Source organism: Chelmon rostratus, chromosome 8 (genome assembly GCF_017976325.1).
Source record: "Chelmon rostratus isolate fCheRos1 chromosome 8, fCheRos1.pri, whole genome shotgun sequence".
Lineage (NCBI taxonomy): Eukaryota > Metazoa > Chordata > Actinopteri > Chaetodontiformes > Chaetodontidae > Chelmon > Chelmon rostratus.
The window spans coordinates 23,893,312-23,913,148 of record NC_055665.1 but is presented as its reverse complement, the minus strand read 5'-3'; the positions used below and the strand labels follow the sequence as shown (position 1 = coordinate 23,913,148).

The 19,837-nt window shown below is 41.8% G+C and overlaps 1 protein-coding gene across 1 annotated transcript; it reads left to right on the top strand.

Moving 5' to 3' along the window:
- The first annotated feature begins 1,139 nt into the window (after positions 1 to 1,139).
- Positions 1,140 to 19,543, top strand: ube3d (ubiquitin protein ligase E3D). Its single transcript, XM_041943151.1, has 10 exons — positions 1,140 to 1,390; positions 4,302 to 4,513; positions 5,031 to 5,121; positions 7,426 to 7,648; positions 8,115 to 8,187; positions 8,270 to 8,348; positions 9,057 to 9,165; positions 9,999 to 10,165; positions 12,508 to 12,646; positions 18,990 to 19,543. Exons 1-10 carry the CDS (start codon positions 1,299 to 1,301, stop codon positions 19,008 to 19,010), a joined length of 1,206 nt encoding a protein of 401 aa, XP_041799085.1. The 5' UTR covers positions 1,140 to 1,298; the 3' UTR covers positions 19,011 to 19,543.
- Positions 19,544 to 19,837: the final 294 nt, after the last annotated feature.

The window sequence follows — 19,837 nt, the reverse complement described above, 5'->3', positions numbered from 1 at the left end:
CCTCTCAGCTGTGTCAAAGCACCCGCAGTCACACCGGAACATCTCCGAAACCCTGTGCTCTGTCTTCAAAAGAAAAGCTGGAGAGCTTTCACACTAGAAGAGTTCAACTTTGACTTTGGCAATTATAGCGTCCCCGTTTTGAATTATATATTATTGTTCAGTATTATGTCATTACATTTCCCAGTGGTTCGACTGTGTAGCTGTAACAAATACTCCGCCCTTCAAACACACATCCTTAATTGCACATTCAAGGACATTTGGTCAAAATAATAACAACAGATAATATTGAAACCCCTGTACAAAGGAAGTTTAGTTGTGCTTACATATAGGTCCAAAAGCATATATATGTGGTGCCGAACAGTTCAATCTGACCATGGGTCATAGTTTTTCAACAGAAACTGAACAAACTGGTCTTGAGAGCTGCCTCTGTCCTGGACTGGACACCATCCAGGAGGTGGGTGAGAGGAGGATGTTAGCCAGGCTGACATCAATCACGGACAGCCCCTCTCCCCCCCTGCATGAGACGGTGGAGGTCTTAATCAGCTCCGTCCAGTGTGCAAGAAGGAACACTACCACAACAGCTGTCAGGCTGTTACTCCAACATCATATGATGTAGCACTGTGCTGATGTTGTTTCACATCACATAATCAGAAAACCTACTGTTTGCACTAATCTAACTACTCTAACACTTCTAACATTTGCTAAAATAGGTTACATCTGTGCAAATATCTTGTGCAATTTTTTACTTTGCTTACATATTCTTTTTATACTGTGTTGCATATTTTGACTGTGCAATAGTGCAAAGCACTACATTTTATTCTCCATATCTTCCATGTGCAATTCAAATATTCAAGACAATATTGTTTTTATACTCTTTTTGTATATAATGTACATATATATATATATATACATATATAGTTGATTTTATTTTATATCCCTCTTCATTGTCTATTTGTTCTTTTTCTATGTCTCCCTTTTTTCTTGCTACTATTGCTGCCTGTGATAACTTCATTTCCCCGGCATGGCAACAATTAATTTTAATCTCAGCCTATCCTATCTTATTTTGAAATGTCTGACCGGAAACTCTTCTCTACTTTAATCTACTTGACACCGGCGCTATTGTCACGCTGCAGACAGATCCAACCTCTGGCTCGTACATTGTACATGAAGTCATTCAGACGTGCTTTTATGTTTGTTTTAGTTTAGATGGTATGTTACTACCAACAGTCACCAGCCACTGAGTTTTCATCAGTGTACGGTTTCTTTTTGTTATCCCGTTTCAACATTGCGCTGCCTGAATGTCAGACTTGGAGATGCCAGCCAAAACACATGGAGTTGGAGTCTTCTTGGAGCTGAGAAAAAGGCTTCAGAGTGGACTTCTTATTGTCGGGTAATTATTTTGATGGATAGCGAACTAAATGGAAACACTATTCGATTTACAAGCTAGGCTAGCTAAGAGCGTTGGCTAACTTAGCCAAACTCAGCAGCTAGCTATAAATGTTAAGTCTTTGTCGTTTCAGTGACATATTCCAAACTTGGCTAACTATTGTTTGAACTTCGCCATGTTTTTGTGACACATATGTGGGGTCACATGAGAAATAACGTTTCAAACTGGGCTTGGCTATAACGTTAATAGACTTTAGTCCTAATATTCTGTTTCCAGAGAGCTTGGCACGCCTTTGAGGTAGTTGTGATTTGTTTGCATATTTCCACTGAACGCTACTTCACACTTCTGCTCCTCTGCGGTTCACAGGGAAATGTTGTGCTTTCTCCTCCACTACATTTATCTGACTGCCATAGTCGAGTCGAAATGATCTGTGTAGCACATTTCATACGACAGGCGTAGACTCAGTTCATACATGGCAAAACATAATAAAAATAAAGTATAAGAGAAGGTTTGACTAGTTAAGGTGTTGCTTGTACTTTTCAGATAAATGTTGTACCTGCAAAACATCAGATCAGGTTATAAAGGAAGATGAATTCTTCAAGATTAAACTACAAAAAAGTGTAGTAAGCTGTCAGATTTCCTCCAACATTAAGGTACACCTGCATGTATAATAATAATTCTATAATATAATGTAGAGCTGATTGATTGATTGATTAGTCAAACAAATAATCAATCGGTTTGAGTAATTTTTTAAGAAGAAAAAAGAAAAAGGGGAAATTTCTGTGATTACAGCTTTTTAAATGTGGATGTTTTCTGGTTTCTTTCCTCCTCCACGACAGTAAACTGAATCTTTTTGGATTGTGGACAAAACGAGACATTTGTGGACTTTGGAAACACACAAGATTTTTCACCATTTTCTGACATTTAATGGACTGATCTCATTTCATCGACAGATTAGTCGTCAGTTGAAATAATCACTAGTTGCAGCCCAAATATAATGATATAACACTAACAATCCGCAATGAATACTTTTATTCTTCACACATTAGGTACATGTTGTGGATACAGTTGTGCCTCAGTGGAGTGACAGGATGAGTATATTTAGTGTGATATTGCTTCTTTCAGCACATCTGGTTCGTTTGGCTTGTTGCTGTTGTGCTGTTTCAGTGTGCAGGGAGTTCTGTTGGGAGGGCCTGATACGTCCATTAAATACAGCCCAGTGCCCAGTGTCTCCTGACCTCACACTACAGCAGAGCTATAGCCTGGATGTCATATTTTAACACCATGCTAATTAAATATAATATGATATGATTATGTCATAAAAGAAGAGTTATAGTATTTTAAGTGTGTGTATTTTCTAGTTTATGTTTGTAAAGCACTTTGTAAACTTACATTTGAAAAGTGCCATGTGAACAGAAAATTGTCCATATCATTATGACCAATTAATTAACTTTATAGCAGCACAGCTCAGAGCCTTTGGTTCGGACGTCACTACTTGCAGAGGGTGGATGAAGTTCACCTACAGCATCACTAGATGGGGTTAAGGAGATGTGACAGGCAGTAAACTGAGCCCTGGTCCTCTCCTCTCCCTGGATGGATGTGCAGCCAAGAGATGACTCTGTACACGAGTGCACAGCGGGAGAGATCCTCTTCTCACAACTAATAACTACATTGTTCAACTAAATTAGGGCTGAAAGTTATGTGAGGACTCGGAGAGCTAAAGCTCAACATATCCTAAAAAAGGGAGGTGAAATTAAAGCCATCAGCCGCTCAGAGTGGGATTCTACACTGTCAGTGTTTCAATGCTGCAAGAGAAGAAGTAGAACAATGTAATGAAGTCCCCTGAAGTACATCCCAGAGGAGCTGCTCAGCCTGCATCCAGTTTGTTTTCAGTTAAAACAGAGCTTCCTGTAGCTGAGACAGCAGCACCCAGCAAGAGGTGGAGGTGGTATTTATGGTTGTAGTAGCATTATTTCTAACAATTCTTCACTTTAGTGGGCCCAGTCCTGCAGAGAATATTGGACTCTTATTTTTATATTATGACCTCTCCACCTGGAGTGCTTGGCAGAGAAAACAACAGGTTTTGTTCATATACTGTCTGTAAATACAGAGTTATTTTTGTGTTCAGTCTATATTCTGCACCAAAGGCTGACTCATTAGTCTCTGTCTCTGTGAGACCTTGACTAATTACAGAGGCTGCTGAATCCAAATGATTTGTATGATTTGATGTTGGCACGTCACAACAAGCCAGCGTCCAAAGACATTGGCTTGTTGTTCACTTATCATGTATGAGTATGAAGAACAGAGATTCCACAATGATCCACCCTCCTCAGCTGAGAGCTCATAATACTTTTGAATACATTTTTGTGAAAAATAGAAAAGAAAAATAGACTACGCTAATCTGTTAACTTGACATAATGTTTCCTGAAGCGTGAAAAGAATAGTTCGATGTTTCGGAAAATCAGTTTTTTTCTGAGCGTCAGATAAATCTCGTGTCTGTGCGTTCAATATAAGGGCACAGCTAGCAGCCGGTTAGCTTGGCTTAGCATTAAGACTGTAAACGAGGAAAAATGGTCAGTCTGACGCTGTTTGAAGATAACAAAATCCACCCACTGGCCCCCTAAAGCTCACTAATTAACACGTTGTTGCACTTGTGTGCAAAGTATAAAAACAAGTTTTACAGGTGTTATGTAGAGGACTTGTTCTTGTATCGGTTGCCTGGTGACCTCATGGTGCAACAAGACGACAGGAGCCCGGCTAGGAGATTCCACCGGTTTCCAGTCTTTATGCTAAGCTCTGCTAATCGTCACCTGGCTTTACTTTCATATTTAACATACAGACGAGAGGTTCTGATAACTCATCTACCTCTTGGCAAGGAAACAAAATAATTGAATCTCTCTCTTTCTGTATCCAGGAAAGATGTGGCCAGAGGTCCTGCAGATGTGGGCGTGACAGGTGGAGAGTCTTCTCTCCGCGTCCGAACTCCCAGAGGTGAGCTGAGCCTCACTTTGCCGGCAGGAGTCGCCTTCGAGCAGGGATCCTGCATGCCGACGCCTGCGGGAGAATCTTGTGGAGAGGAGCTGCATTTCAGACTGCGCATTAGCGTCACGAGAAGCTCGGATGAAGGTACGGAAACACATCCAGACACGTGCCACCTCCCTCTGCTTTGCTGGACTCCTCCGTGCCAAGGCTGGAACAAATTCTTTTGGTTGCTATTTAGAGCTTGCTGTCTATTCTGAATTAATTGGATCCAGTCACTTGGTCATCTGAGACGGTGAAGGTGTAAATTTTGCTCTTGGGATCTTCAGCAGCCCACAAGCAACTTATCATCAGAGTCGTGAGAAATGCTCCCTCCTGATTTGAGCTCTTATCTTCAAAAATGTCCCAGAGTCATTGCATAATATCTACAAACTCCATCTTTTGGCATTTCCTGAGATTTCTTCTTCTTTCACTCCTGACGCAAGAGGAAGTTACAGCAAAGAACAGTTATTGACAAATCCAATCAAAATCAGATTGATTGTCCGCTGCCTAGCCAAGCCGCCTTCGCCACACAGTATTTTATCGATTTCTGCTCTGTTGTACAAGGTTACCACCCTTTCACCAAATCCGCTTCGTTTATTTGTTTGCCTTTGGCCCTCCACAGAGGCTTCTGACAGTGTGATGGAGACACTCCGGGCTAAGGAGACTTATTGCTTCTACTGCCAGCGCTGCATGACCAGGCTGCTCGAGGACAGGTGAGGAGCAGACGGGCGAGGAAGAGCATCAGTGGAAATGGGTTTTTATTTACGCCCTCCTCCGCAGGAAGAGGAGCGGGTGTTTATTGATGTTGTGACCCAGCTGTAGAAGTGATAGTCTGGGAAAGAAAAATTGATGCATGGCGCTGGAGCCCACAGTTGTCAACATGACTGGGTTAGAGTTATAGAGTCGGTGTGACGTAAAGGTCTGCGCTACCTATTAAAAAACAATTGCGTTTCTTACCTTGAGGTGGTTCAGCTGCACAGTGGTATTGTTCTTATTGCCTTAAGCTTGTAGCTTTCTCTGGTCAGCAGTATGACATGCTGAAAATTGCAATAGCTGCATTACCCAGACCCCTGGCCTCTGGCTATGTTTCTCAGCAATAACCCACTGAAAGTTGCCAAAAACTTTTTTTTTTTTTGTTTTTAGCAAGGGCTGAGGAAAGTAGAAAATGCCAGGAGAAGTGCTTGGAGCAAGGGAAGGTATAATTTCAATAACATTATGGCTCATTATGCTTTGTAGCAAAAATGTATGTTCCACTTTATGGCTGCTCAGAAATATTAATGCTGCCATTGACTGCAGCCATCACGAAGAACTCTCTCAAAGTATTCTCTGTATAGCCTAAAATAGTGCACACCAAGTGCTTTACAGGGTTTAATAAAACCAGTATTGTATTAAAGCTGCACTAATCTGTATTTTTCTATTAACAATGGGTCAAATGACTACATATAACAGGAAAGGGAGGGGTCGCTGTTATTCATAATTCTGCAGGAAATGATCACTGAACTCTGCTGTTCCCCTTTGTTCTGCTGTTCTTTTTTTAGTGCCTTTCAGCTCATTGTTTTGGTTTTAAGGCCCAAAATGGTAACCTGACACACCAGAAGGTTTGTTATGGCGAACCATCTGGGAAGTCACTTTCAAAAATAATTAGCAGGTGATTGGATGAAGCATCTGTCTATCACCATCCGTTATGGGCTTACTTTAACCAATGAGAAAGGAGAACCACATGTTGTAGTAGGACTCTTGCCACTAGATGCCACTAAATCCTCCACCAGTTACCGAAGCCAGTTGGGAGAAGAGTGAAAAAATATTTTCTTTCGAGAAGAGCCTTCAGTGCCATGAAATTCAAAAATTATCATTTCCTCTAAAATCGTGACCAATATCGCAATATCTGTCTAAATAATTGCAGCATGATTTTTTTTTTATCGTTCAGTACTAGCTATAGTAGCATCTATGCTAACCTCTTGGAGGTGCCATTGTTGTTTCTTAACGAGAATCATACCGCCCGAAGCTGCAAGTATAAATATAATGCTGATTCGTCCAGAACGACTATGGTTTGGCCACAGGTGCATAACCTGGAGCCTGGCAAGATGGATTCTCGGCGCTTGTGGTCTCGTGTGATCTTTGGGTCTCGAGAACCCAGCTGCCTGACAAGTTAACCAAAATGTTAATGTTTTACATCAGTCTCACAGCTCTCATCAACCTCATTTTAGTGAAGTAATTTCAATAAACGCACTGTATGCTACCTGCCCAGCATCAAATGGTAGAAAAACAACTTTAGCGTCTAGCTAGAAAACATAGTGGAGCATTAAGCCACTAAAGAGCCAGATATTTCCCTCAGGAGTTTGTGGAAACCAAAATAGAACTGAAAGGAGAGTAAATATTGCTTAAATTCACTTGGGGGGCCAGAAATATGACATATTCATATGAATCCTAATACTGCTTTTAAGGATTATCCTTACACGTTAGCCAGAACAAACTGATGAGGTGATAATATTCCAATATTGTATTTATTTTGAGGGGATCTATTGGCAGAAATGTAATGTAATGTTAATACTCATATTTTCATATAATCACCTGATATATGCAGTATATGTATGTATGATCACCTGAAAAGAAGAAGCGTGTTTTCGTTACCTTAGAATTAGCTTTTTATGTCTACAGAGGGAGCAGGTCATCTTCCTCGGATATTCCACCTCCATGTTTCTACAGTATCCCATAATGAACAAACCAGACATTGGCTCTAGAGAGGGCCTTTCACGATATAAGTGTTTTAAGCAGCCCCCATAGGAAAGGGTTAGGCTAGACTAAATCCTGCACCTTTAAGAAACAACTGAGATAAATGATGGATCATCCTCAGTCTCTGGTGTCTGGTCCTTTTTTTCCTTTTCAGATTTTTCTCTTTTGTATTCTGATCTTCTCTGGTCCGAGGGAAACTGTGTGCTTATGAAAGATAACAGCTGATACAATTTCCAAATATCACTGGATGAACAAAACCTGTAATTGCCTTTTCTCTTCTTCAGAGTGTTTAAGCGAGTTCTTCCTCTCCCTAATGGCAACTGGAACGCCATCGTGGACGACTGGTGTTGCCATCCAGATCCGTTTGCTAACAAGAAGCTGCTACCCCGAGCAGAGGATTGTTTACTGGGTGACACCTTCCTCCTCCTGGCTAGAGATGGCAGCTGTGAACAGACTATTACTGAGGAAGTGAGCCCTGTTGGCTCAGAGGACAGTCAAGATCCAAAGGTGAGGAGCAGGCAAAGGAAAGCAAGCAGTTTCCTCCGTTGTTAAGACAAAGCCTTCAAACCAGCATTTCAAAGTTCCAAAAGTTGGATTCGTAGTCGTATCATACAGTATCTTCTCCACACAGACGCGCACTCCTCATGAGGCTGCATCAGTGAAGTCGAGCTGTAGCGCTCTGTAGCCGAGGTTTGTTCTCCCTCCTCTATCAGTCATTCTCTGCACGAGTGGCACTCTTTGCATGACTGAAAGTGAGAGAAATAGAAAGAGAGGCTGATAGAAAGAGCAGGAGAACAAATGACACTCTGCCTGCCTGCCATATATCTCTCACTGTCCCTCCTCCTCCTCTGTCTTCCATCCTGGTTATAGTGGCTATCGATTGTGGTTTTCAAACAGCCAAGTTAAAGATGGGGGTGTGTTGTGGTGAATGGTTTTCTGTTTTTTTGTTGTTGTTTTTTTCTGTTACGAGCAGAAACCCTGCCGCCGACTGGCCCTCATCTCCTGCAAGAGCTGTTCATCAGAGCTGGGAGAGGCTGTCGCACCAGGTATACATCGCTCCAATAGACCTTCATGATAATCAATGATTTTCAGCTGTGTATATGAGCCGTTCTCTGTCGTATCTCACAGGGACCCTGAAACTGTACATCACACAGGTGGTGGTGGAGCCCGCTGTGGGAGACAGAAAGCCAGAAACTTCACTTCACAGGCAGGTTTTTATCTAAGCACAGTGGTGACAATCATGAAACCACAGAAGACCATATACATAAAAAGTAGCTGTTACATGCAGGGGATGTACGAGAGACTATGAAGTCACACACAGTCCATCTAGGTGAAGGATTGGGACTGTTGTGTATTTTTGTCCTCACAGTAAAATCAGTACAGAGACTATAAATCAGTTCATTTGTATGTCTGTCTCACACAATATCTGACACAGCACTGATTGGATTTTGCTAAAACTCTGGGGGATGACGCATATCAGCACTGTGCTCAGGCTTTTTCTAAAATAATTACAATGTTACCATTGTGGGTCTGAATTAAACATTTTAATAGCAGCCACGTCTCCTGCAGTGCAAGTTTGAATCATTTCTAGATTACACAAGCATCAGAGTCTCACTTTGATTGATTTTTTTTTTTGTTTGTTTCACCAGCTTTTGAAAGGCATTTTTCCTTTTAAAGCGATTGTACATGAGCTCAATGATTTGCTGGATTTTTGTGATTTATGGTACCAATTTCAAAGCCGGACATAAGCATGACCAGCGTTTGATGAGCAAGGAGAAACATGAACACTGTGCCATCCTGCCAAAAGCCATCAATACGTTCATTCTATTTTACTGTGAGTGTATGTGGTGAAATGCCTGAAAGTTAATACGCTCTATAAAGACTGGAGATGTAAATAAAAGTCTCTCTCTGACAGATCTCTCTGCCTGGAGAAGACTATAGCAGCCAGGCTGTTGGGGCTGTCCAGCTCAATGAGCACCTTCCACTTCTCTGTCCAAACTCCTGATGGAAAGGCCTTCTTGCTGGTAAGAACAAGCTTAATCAGACAATCAAATGACATTTTAGTAAAAATAGACTAGATTATTTGATAAATGGGAAGGAGTGACGTTGTAGGTTCTTTAATGTGATGTGAAAAGCTGATTGGCTATGATTTTAGACTCGTTGAGCATACTGCCAGGCTTCTTTAAAATCAGCTACAAGTGGATTATTACAAGTGGCTCCTTTTACAACACCAGACATTAAGACATTACAGCAATAAAAAGACATTGCAATTGTCCAATTAATCTGTTAATTTGTACCAGGACCAGATTTGTCCATTTCATATTGCAGTTTTGGGTAGTAGTCGTATTTTTGCACATAATGTAAGTTGTATATGTTTATATTCCAATTTGACGTTATCTAACTGAGGCTAGCAGGTGAGATTTCTGCTAATAAGCACGTCTCTCCATTTGCATACCATAAAACGTCCCAAATATTCCAGTTTTCCACAGATTTTAGTCTTGGCAGACTTTAAGCTGTTAGGGCACTGAAAAGTAATAACAATATAATTCATTTTGTGTGAAACTGGACCAAAATGGACCAAATTCTTTCATGAACATAAAATCAAATATGCTGCATCATATCAGAGATGGATGCCATGCTATCTAACCCCTGTGTTTTCTTCACAGCCTTAATGTTAAATATGTTTACTGAGCGACCCCAAGCAAAATATGATGGTCATTAAAAGCACATTATCATCCCGAAGTGTCACTCTAGCCGCGGCGTGCATGGCTAGATGCATAGAGCTTATGTGGTGGAGTGTGATTCCTCCACCCACGTGTATCTCAAGTGTTAAGTGACCTGTCTGCTCCTCCTGCAGCTCTGGCTACTGAACAGCGACTCCATCACAGTGTCAGTCCCAGAGACGTGCGTCGGGGGTGAGAGGTCTATCAGCTCCCCCGCTCTTCACAGTCCATCACCCCGAGCCGCCAGAGCCCTGAAACTCCTCTACACCGCCTGCTCTCACACAGGCATCGAGCAGAGAGAGTAAGCGAGGACTCTTACCGCATCCTCCACCCTCCAAATCCCCCCTTTTCAATCTTTGTTTTCCTCTTCTTAATCTCATCCTTTCATCTTTCCAGCACACCCTCTCAATCACCGCCTGTCTCGGCTCACTGCGAGGGATGAAAGGCTACTTTGTCGGTGAACAGATTTTAGGTTTTATTAGAACACTTTGCACTCAGGGTCCCGCTCAGACGTAATTGTCTATTATTTTGCAAATGAAATTGCCATCAAAGGTGTTTATCGCCTCAGTGTTGTCAGTTGCAGAAGCCACGCTCGTGTTTGTTGCACATACAGGCGATGTTGTTTTGACTGCAGAGAGGCTCGGTGTGCCTCGCTGTGATGCATTAGAGAAGGTGTAGGTGGATGTGCTGCATGTGGTTCTCCATGTTCAGTACAGCAGCGCCCCGCTGGAGAAGCCTTCCACCCTCATTATTTTCAACTGAATCAGCACTCAGCGTTTTTTTTCCCTCCTCCCCATCCCTGCAGCCGCGTGGAGTGAAGGCAGAACAGAGAAGTTTTGATGTTTCTACCATTTTGACAAGCCCCCACCGGCTGACTGACGGAGAAAGGGTAATTAGAGGAAAAGCTCACATGAAAGGAGAAAGGCCTGTCTTCTTAGTCAAAGCGGCAAGAATGCATTTAAAGGCACGATAAACTGTATGAGCCGAGTGGTGCACGGGAAGCCGTCTCACCGTAGGTGCATGCTGGGTAAGAAAGACATCGTCCTGGTAATAACGCAAGCCATGACAGCAACTCTTGTCTGGAGCACTGGTGTTTTTGTCAAGCCTGAATAAGAATCTTAATTACAGCTTTTCACCTATTGTGTGAATTGTTTCATACTGCACAGATAATTTTAACCCCTGCCAGAAATAAAAAAGTCTGTTCTTTACAGTCAAATAGGCCTTACTCTGTTAGACTGATACAACAATGTATGTTATATATACACATAAATATAATATTAAGATTTTAAATCTTAATGTATGTAATCAGATCCCACATTTTTATATTTTGAAGAATTTACCACTGAGCAGAACATGTCATAGATAAAAACTGAACTTGTCAGTGGTGGACACACTGTGTAACGGTGACACCGTCTAAGTATCTGAAACACATCTGTGACTTTATGTGCCGACGTATCTGCCCGACCGATTTATCCGTCTACCTCTATTTATTATTCTCTGTTCAGTGCTTAAACCTGAACTGATCACCAGCTCCACGTCAGTTACAAACCAGAATGAAAGTCTCGGCTTTAAGGCGCTTCATACGTGATCAACTGCTTTCTGAATTTTCCCCCTTTTTCTGACATTTCTCCGAAGTCTTGCAAAGCTAAATGCTGGTGTTACTCACACTTCCATTTCCCCCTACATAATTTACCATTCATCCTCCATCACTCATCTCTGACACTTTTAAATTAAATGTTATGCCTGGGGAGCTAAACTCCCTGGATGATAGCCCTCTTATTCAGGATACAGTCGGTTACAGCCCAGTGCAGCCAGAGGTTGCAGTATGTGTTGTTAAAACTGCCAATAATTGGCTGGAGAATCAGTGAGCCAATGCCTAAGTGGATTACGCTTGTCACTAATGGCGGTGACTTGATTATGACTTGAGTGAAAGTCGCAGGCACCATCACAGTCCGGTACAATGGGATTTAGGTCTCATAGATATGGAAATCGAGTCTAATGGAAAAATTGTGTGGGCCACACAATTCATGCTGACATGTAAGCAATCAAACGTTACTGTAGATGACATTAACTGCATTTCTAGACTAAAAGAGTTATGATACAGGCTGGCTTTGGGTCAGTATGTATATGTGACAACTTGATGATCTCTCTGTAAGCAGCTTGACCTCATTAAGATACTGTTTGTTGAGTGGCTAATAGCAAATATCCCATCCATGTAAACACAGCTATAGCATTAGTGTGTCTTCAGCGTGGTGTCTTAAGTAGAACTGCCCAAACCGGAGAAGACTCTTCCCTCTCAGGAACTGCACAGATGGCTAAATGTCACCCAAACAAACTGGATCAGCACCACACACTGATAGAGCATCAATCTTTCTCGTCTCAATCACTCTTCCTCTTCTCCTTTCAGTTCCCTCTTCATCTCTCTCACACACAGACACACACACAGACACACACGCCATCAATCCACTTTTATGTATCCCTAGTTATCTAGTGCAGTTTATAGCTCAAAACCACTTAATTAAAACGTCAGGACAAATGCTTCATTTTGGGATTTACAGCAGCTATTTTGGACATCATCTCGGTTGTATAATGCTGTGGAAGTCACTCTAAATCACTCCTACTCTCCTCTGTGTGTGTTTTCAGCATTGTAACTAGCTGGGAGGTCAATGCCATAGGACATCCCGTGGTGCTGCCGCTGAAGGTGTGTGAGGAGCTGCTGCAAGTGATGGATGACAGCAACGCTACACTCCCCGCGTCTACGCGCCGCATGAGGTCCTATGAGGTGAGGCAGTTACTGTGTTCTATAATGACAAGTGATGGTGACCAAGGCATGTCCGCCATTGGCTTAGCCACATTTTTTTAGATGTTTGTAAAATGCTTATGCTGACACTGCATAAATATAAGCAGAGAGATGCTGGAAGTCTTCCTGTTTATCTTCATCTTTTGTAAAAAGCTTTATTAGCGGCACAACGGATTCTTTTAGCTGACAGCAATCACTTATTTTACTTCTTACTTATAGCACCTTGTTTATCCATTATTCAGTAGTGCTTGACAGTGTTTTTTTATCCCGCCTTAATTAATTTCATGATTCAGAGCTTTCAGTTAACAGCTTCGCTTAAGGGATTATGTGGGTCAAACGTAAGGTTTTACTCCTGTCAGCTTTATTCTGTCTTTTACACACCTGTAATTGTGCAAAATGTGTATATTTCGCCCAAATTGCCAGGGAAAAACACTCTGACTAGAAAATAGGAGGTGTTAACTTTGCTGACAACTCTATTTTCCGAGCCGGTTTAAACATAGTCACAGGGGTAATTAGCGCCATTATCCTCCACTTCCTGCTCAGAAAGTTTAGGAAGTGACTCCTACCACTGAAACAAGTTTCCCATCTGCCTAACAATACAAGAGCTGGAATAATATTCAGGGAGCAGATCTTTGAGAGGGAAATCTGCTGTTCATCGTGTAAAGCCTCTTTTGTTGTAAGCCCAGGCGAGGGGCGTTCACTTGCTCTGAGCCTCTCATAATCTTAACACACTGGAATCTTTATTAATGTATTTTTTGTTTTTATGTTAGAATTTGTGTACAGATTTCACATTAATAACTCAATCAGTATTCAATATTGAAATGAAACAGACTTTCACTACACTTTCATGCTGTTATTTGTTTTAGTGGTAGCTGAATGTTCGCGAAACCCCTTTCTCCATCATGTATGGAGCTGTAGTAAGAGATGATTGGTTGGTTGTATCTTTTTTTTTTTGTAGCCTCTCTAAAACCACAGGAGCAAAAGGCAGAAGTATGAAGAATGGAATAAATGTGTTTATTTGCTGATGTACATTGTAATTGTTAGCATGTGCTGGCTAACTGGCTCACTCCAGTAGTTATCTAGCACTACCTCCAAGGCCATAGCTAGCACATCCTTGGCTAAGGGCTGGTAAACAGCTTGCTTCTCTTGCATGTTTAAAATGGAAGCATAAACACGTATGTAAGTGTGTAAGCTAAGCAGCCAATCAGGGTGTGATCCAACGTCAGCCTGAGCTCGAAGAGACGGCACTAATATTTTGCTGTAATACTGTGATCTGTCTTTCTGGGAAAACACAGTTTCTCATCTGAAATTCAGCAGTATGTCACCTTAGAAGTGGAATTTGGAACAGAGGGCTCACTTCTGCCAGATTGCTATCCTAATTTTTAAGTATTGGGCCTCACACCTTAAAGTGCTTACTATGCTTTTGCTGTCACACCATGAGCTCTGAGTACGAGAAATAAAGGAAAATTCAGTTCTTCTCCTTTCTTGTACAGATGGTGGTACAACGATAAACAGTATTAGTTGTGGTGGGTGGGGGGAGAAATTGGGCTGTGCTGAAATGAAGAAGGCTACAGACAGAGGGTTACAGCAGTAAAGAGAGTGTGATAAAATGACACTCTTGAACACTTCTTGATAGTAGAACCTTGTGCTACAGGTGGCAGAGGACAGGAAACAGTAAGAGTCACCAGAGATGGTCTGAGCGTCCTTGTTAAAACACCATCTGAAAAGTACGAGAGAGAAAGAGGAGCAGCGAGGGAGGGTGTCGTGAGCTTTGGTTTTCCTACTGATGCCTTTTGATTGCTCAAGTGAGCAAAAGGCTTCTTGCGAGGGGCGCGTGGTATTACCATTCACAGTCCCTTCTGCCTCATTTAAAGGCAAATCTTTTATTGTGTTCATTCGCCATCAGACAGAGTTGAACACATTTAACCCAACAACTCCAAATCAGTTATTTGGAAGAGAAAGTGTAGAGGGATGTTACAGGCCCAGCACTCCCACACAGGTGCTTTCACTTATTCTGGCTGACTAGATCTCTGCTCAGGTTGAAGTGGAGCTATGCAGAGAGTTATGCGAGGTCACCCAACTCCACATACTTATAAACCTTTTTCATGACATTTTGATGTGGTACAGCAGCACAAGCGCAGCTTTAATTAATATCATTTCTCGATTGATTTTATTTGTCGATTGTTAGACACAAAAAAAACAAGAATCTAAGGATGACGTGCTAAAGTGATAACACTTATTTCCAATATGGTCCCCAGATGTTCAAAGGGAAAGAAGACACAAAGACAGCTAAATTTCCATTGCAGGTGACATTTTAAACCTGCTACCCTGCTCATTTTATAAGTTGTCACCTGATCTCTGGAAGCCCCGCTCATTTTTAAAAACTTGATGTGTAGCAGAAGACTGTTCCTCAACGTGGCACCGGTGTTAAAAAATAAACATCTCAAGACACTTAACATGAACGCACACCGGCTGTGGTATTTATAATATTAACAGGAACATTAATAACGGCAGCATTCCATTTAGGTGAGCTGCTGCTGGCTACTGGGACACTTAAAGTTACTGAGCTATCATTTAAGTCATTAGTAGTTAATTTAAACGAAAAAAGAGGATTCATTCGTAACAACTGTGCTTTTCATGCTGTGAGAAGTCAAAATGTCAGCTGTGAAAAACGCCTGCAGCAGGGTGCAGGAAGTGGCTCACCTAAATGCAGTGCGGTCATTATTAATTACAACTTTGCTTTTCCTGCCATGATGTCAGAATGTCTGGCATGAAAAAGGTTGTTAAAATGCAGCCGCAATGCATAACCACTACAGACTGAAAAGACATGGTCTGATCTGGGGATGAATATATAACATACTCTGTTCTGCATAAAATATGTAGGCAAACTGCATCATATCATCACATCAGATGTGAACGTCACAGATGAAACACTTTTTTATCAGCACAATATGACACCAACTCCAACAGTTTGCTGGTAACTGTTTTGGACAGTGTGTGTGTATGGTTAGCCCTGTGAGTGGATCAAAGCCTGCACCATAATTCAGCCTGTTATTATGCTGCATGTGGAATGTCTGCTGTTGTCTGGGCTGCTGTGTTCCCCGCCCTCCATCCCTGGGCCTGCCAGTGTAATGGGGTGTAAAGTGGCTCAAGCTCTGAGTGTCACTCTTTACCCCGCGAACAGACCCCCCCCCCCCCCCCGCCTAATTAATTTCCGCCTCACTCACACAGAGACGGCATGTAGGTTAGACAGAAACTGATCCAAAAACAGATCCGCTTTACAATAAGGAAGCGAGGAGACGTACCCATAGCCATCGCCTGTTTCTGCAGTCCGCGCAGCTTCACACCAGGAGCGGCTGCACTTTGTCGAAATAGATTAGTTCCCCCAAGATGCACATGTCTCGATTCATCGCACGAAGACCAATGGAGGAGAAGAGGAATTCATCAGCAGAGCAGGGGGTCTGTGATGTGGTTTTTCACCGGTGTTGACATGAGGATATTTCCACTTGACGATATAAATGAGGCTGATATTGATCTTTAATTAGAACAAAAATGTTGTAATGCCAATTCCGTGTTGTTTACCTCCACTGTGGTGGAAATGATGCAGTTTGTTGAACTAGATCTTCAGTGTATGCATTGGTTATACCTGGCATGAGCGTAAAGTTGCATAACGTGCATTAATGTTTAAAGCAGCGGTTATTAGCCTGCTTTGACTGGCGTACCCCTACATCCCTTTGTGATAAGAAAATCGACACCCCCATCATGTTCCGAATGTGTCCATGTCAGTTGATTTTTCAGTGTTTTTTTTGGGTTCAGTGTTTCACGTCTTTTTGCATTGGATCAACAAATGATGTCCTTCAACATGTTTCAACAAAACACCACCCCACACAGTGGACGTTTTAATTAAATGCGAGCTGATTTTATCTCCTCGATGCCGCTCTATATTATTTTTTTACAGTGAATTTTTAAATCACTTCCTTGCCTCAGCTGCTTCACACGAACTTTATTGATTAATAACCGTTTTTGATGACGAACTAGATGCTCCACAGTGAACCACAGTGTAATAGAAATTTCACAACAGCTTTGATGGAGCTGCAGGACTCATCCCAAGAACAATTGCTTTCCAAATATTGACAGTTTAAACTTTGAATCTTTATCACCTTACCTTTCTGATGTGTAGAGAGTACCTAAACACCAAGCATCAAAGGGTACCTGTTTGCTCAAAAGACTTCCTCATACCTGCCTTTTGTCATTGTCTCAGAACCTTTTAATACCAGACCTCCAGGTTCTGTAAAGCCCCTTCTACAAATAAAGCAGAGATGGAAATAAAAACTCAAAGGTTATCTCTTGCTACAGGTAGATGAATTAGTTTTAAGGCTTTGCAGTGATGTTGTATGTTTCAGTATGCTAAAGCTCAAACTAAATTTTGGCGAGATCAAAGAGCTGAAACATCCTTAAGCACATTATCATCAAGGGTTCTGGGCAGACCTGCTGTCAGCATCCCTGCCAGTTTAAAGACCTTCTTCATGTAACCTTAATGCTGTTAAATATAAACTGTATGAGAACCTTTCCTGTGTGCCTTCTCATAATCTAAAAATTTGATTTGAAAAACGGTGAATGCACTCAACCAGCTGGCTGTTGGATTTCACAGTTCATGCTGCAGATAGGTACACCGTTGTGGAGGATCCACCACTTGCACTTCAAAATTGGCTCTGCTGGCATCTTACCTTTGCATTCACAGCATTTCCTGAGAAAAGCCAGAGAACTCATAGTGACTGAATTGGAACTATGTGCTGTATTTGCTTCTTTTCTCAAGCTTGGACATCCGGTAGGGTCCTAATGATGCTGGGGAGCTCTGCTGGGGAATATTATGTTTCTTCCCTCTTTTTTTTCTCTCCTGACATGGTAATCAGTTCATTATTGAATAATGAGGAATGAATCCAAGTAGAACATTTTTCTAGGCGTAAATTCAGTGTCTTGAAAGTTCATTGTGAAATGATTTTCATCTGTTCGTACTTTGGCTATGGTTATGGCTATGGTTTACCACAGCAGATAACCATTATTGATTGACTGGTCCCTAGATTGTAGCTTTATTCCATGTTTATCCAGGCAGGATAACAATTGAAAAGAATTGGAAAAAACTAAAATTGTCTTTTGTTTTGTCTGTTTGAGAGGCAGCAGCAACAAGCTGTAAACACAACACTACCATGTTATCAGCGCTAACTTTTCCTGTCTATTGTTTAGTGATGAAAAGGTGTTGCACAGTAAGTTTTTGGACCTTTTTTTTTTTTTTTAAACTGCTTCATGCTCCAACTCCAAATACACTCTGATGAGAGCAGTGAGATTGATTTAAAACCCTTAAGTTGCAGGCAATAAAACCAAAACAATGAGCTTAAAGATGTTAAAATGCTCCATAGAGCTGAAGGGTTATTTCACATGAGAAGTGTCTTTATTTCCTTTTTGGATATCTTTTTTTGTCCTGGCCTTTCTCCCTGGACTCCCAGCCTCAAAATTACAAAAAGGTGATGGAATGTACTTCTGTGCTCCAGTCTGAGGTTTAATCAAACTGTGATGAGTTGTGAGGTTGTTTGTTTCTGTCAATCAAATGGGTTTTGTGCTTTGCTCATTTGCAACTTGTCGAGGAAGAGGAACACAATACCCCCTTTCCCCAGCCTCATTTTCCCAGCTTCAGCCTGGCAACCCTCCAATCATAAGCCAGCTTCTCTCCTCCGCCTGTACTCCCATTCCTCTGGTTCCTCATCACGCCCCGTCCTTTTTCTGGGACTCAGAGTTTTCAGCAGCTCACCTCCAGTTGCCGTTTGTTATCATTTGTATCAATTACCATTGATGCGCTTGAGTGGTGAGCAGACATTGTCATGGGGAGGGAGAAGATGAGGCCTTGAGTTAGGCAAATGCCCTCATCCATCATCCCAATATAGAGCCCTCAGTGGAGCGCAGCCATTGTCTGCAGCAGGCAAACACCCAGGAACAGCAGATGGAGGAAGAGAGAGGGCAGGGCTGAGCAGATTTGTTTTCTATGCTTTGTTTATCTGCATGTGTGTTTTTGAAGTTGATTAAATCTCTTACCACCTGTGGTTTTTTTGTTGTTTGATGACAGTAATTGCAGATAATGGGTTGCTGTGCTGATCAGCAGACCGTAGAGATCCAGTACATCTGTGCTTTGGGGACCAAAAATCCTCATTGCACAGTACAAATGCTAAATTTAAAAGGCTAAATTTGACACATTTTTTCATTTTATTGCCATATGTTACACATGCACATATGAGACTTTTACCTTTCCTAAGCTTTTGCCTGTCATTCTTAGGTGGCATACCTGAGACTGTGAGGTCAAAGGTCAGATGCCAGGAGGTCAAGACCACACTTGTCACTCCTGGTCAAGAATTCAAGAGGACCTGGGACAGCTGGGAGAGGAACTTTTGTGAACATGTACCCATACATGTCGTGTATATCTGTATATGTTAAGGTGATGTCCTGCACAGTTCCAGTAAGTACAAGAATGAAGAATACTGCAGAACGAAATGCAGCAAGTGGTGAATCGCTTGTTCAGTCAAGTTGTGGTTTCTGGTTGCTTCTTTCAACATGTTTGGTAGTGTGTCATCGCCTGCCAACAGATTGATGTTGAAACAGGTTGCTGCCAGACTTCTGAAATGCATATCCAGTAAATGCAATACTGGAAGACAATGACAAGAACATCCAAATCATTTTTCATAGAAGAGATCCTCACATGTCATTGTAGTTGTCATTCTTAATGTTATGTCAGAAGGTATCACAATGTTGGAAAAGCCTGTACATGTACATTGTATGTTTGTCCATTTCTCAACTTTTTTTGTATGAAGCAGATTAAACTGTTTGGTGGTATCACCTCTCCCTTTCTTTTTTCTCTCTCTACGGGAGAGCTCTGCTGGTTGATATGTGGGACATTGTTCTTGAGTTGGCTCTTGATGAAAGCTTATAATAGAGGCACTTCAGCCCCAGGGTACAGCAGTACATCCTCAACTTGAGTGTACTGTAATTACAGCTTGTGCAGCTAGGTGATTTTTGTCTAGCTGTGGGTTTCTGTGTGAGTGTGCGTCAGTGATTGATGGTATTTATGTAACATGCGTGGTAGCGAGGATCATTATGAAAATGTGTGGTTAAACTCGGAAAATGGCC

What these genes read in the sequence shown, in the direction of transcription:
- ube3d (XM_041943151.1), top strand. Translation starts at nt 1,299, where the DNA reads ATGTCAGACTTGGAGATGCCAGCCAAAACACATGGAGTTGGAGTCTTC. An exon ending in AGGACAGTCAAGATCCAAAG is followed by an intron (nt 7,649 to 8,114) that starts GTGAGGAGCAGG and finishes TGTTACGAGCAG; the next exon opens with AAACCCTGCCGCCGACTGGC. An exon ending in ACAGGCATCGAGCAGAGAGA is followed by an intron (nt 10,166 to 12,507) that starts GTAAGCGAGGAC and finishes GTGTGTTTTCAG; the next exon opens with CATTGTAACTAGCTGGGAGG.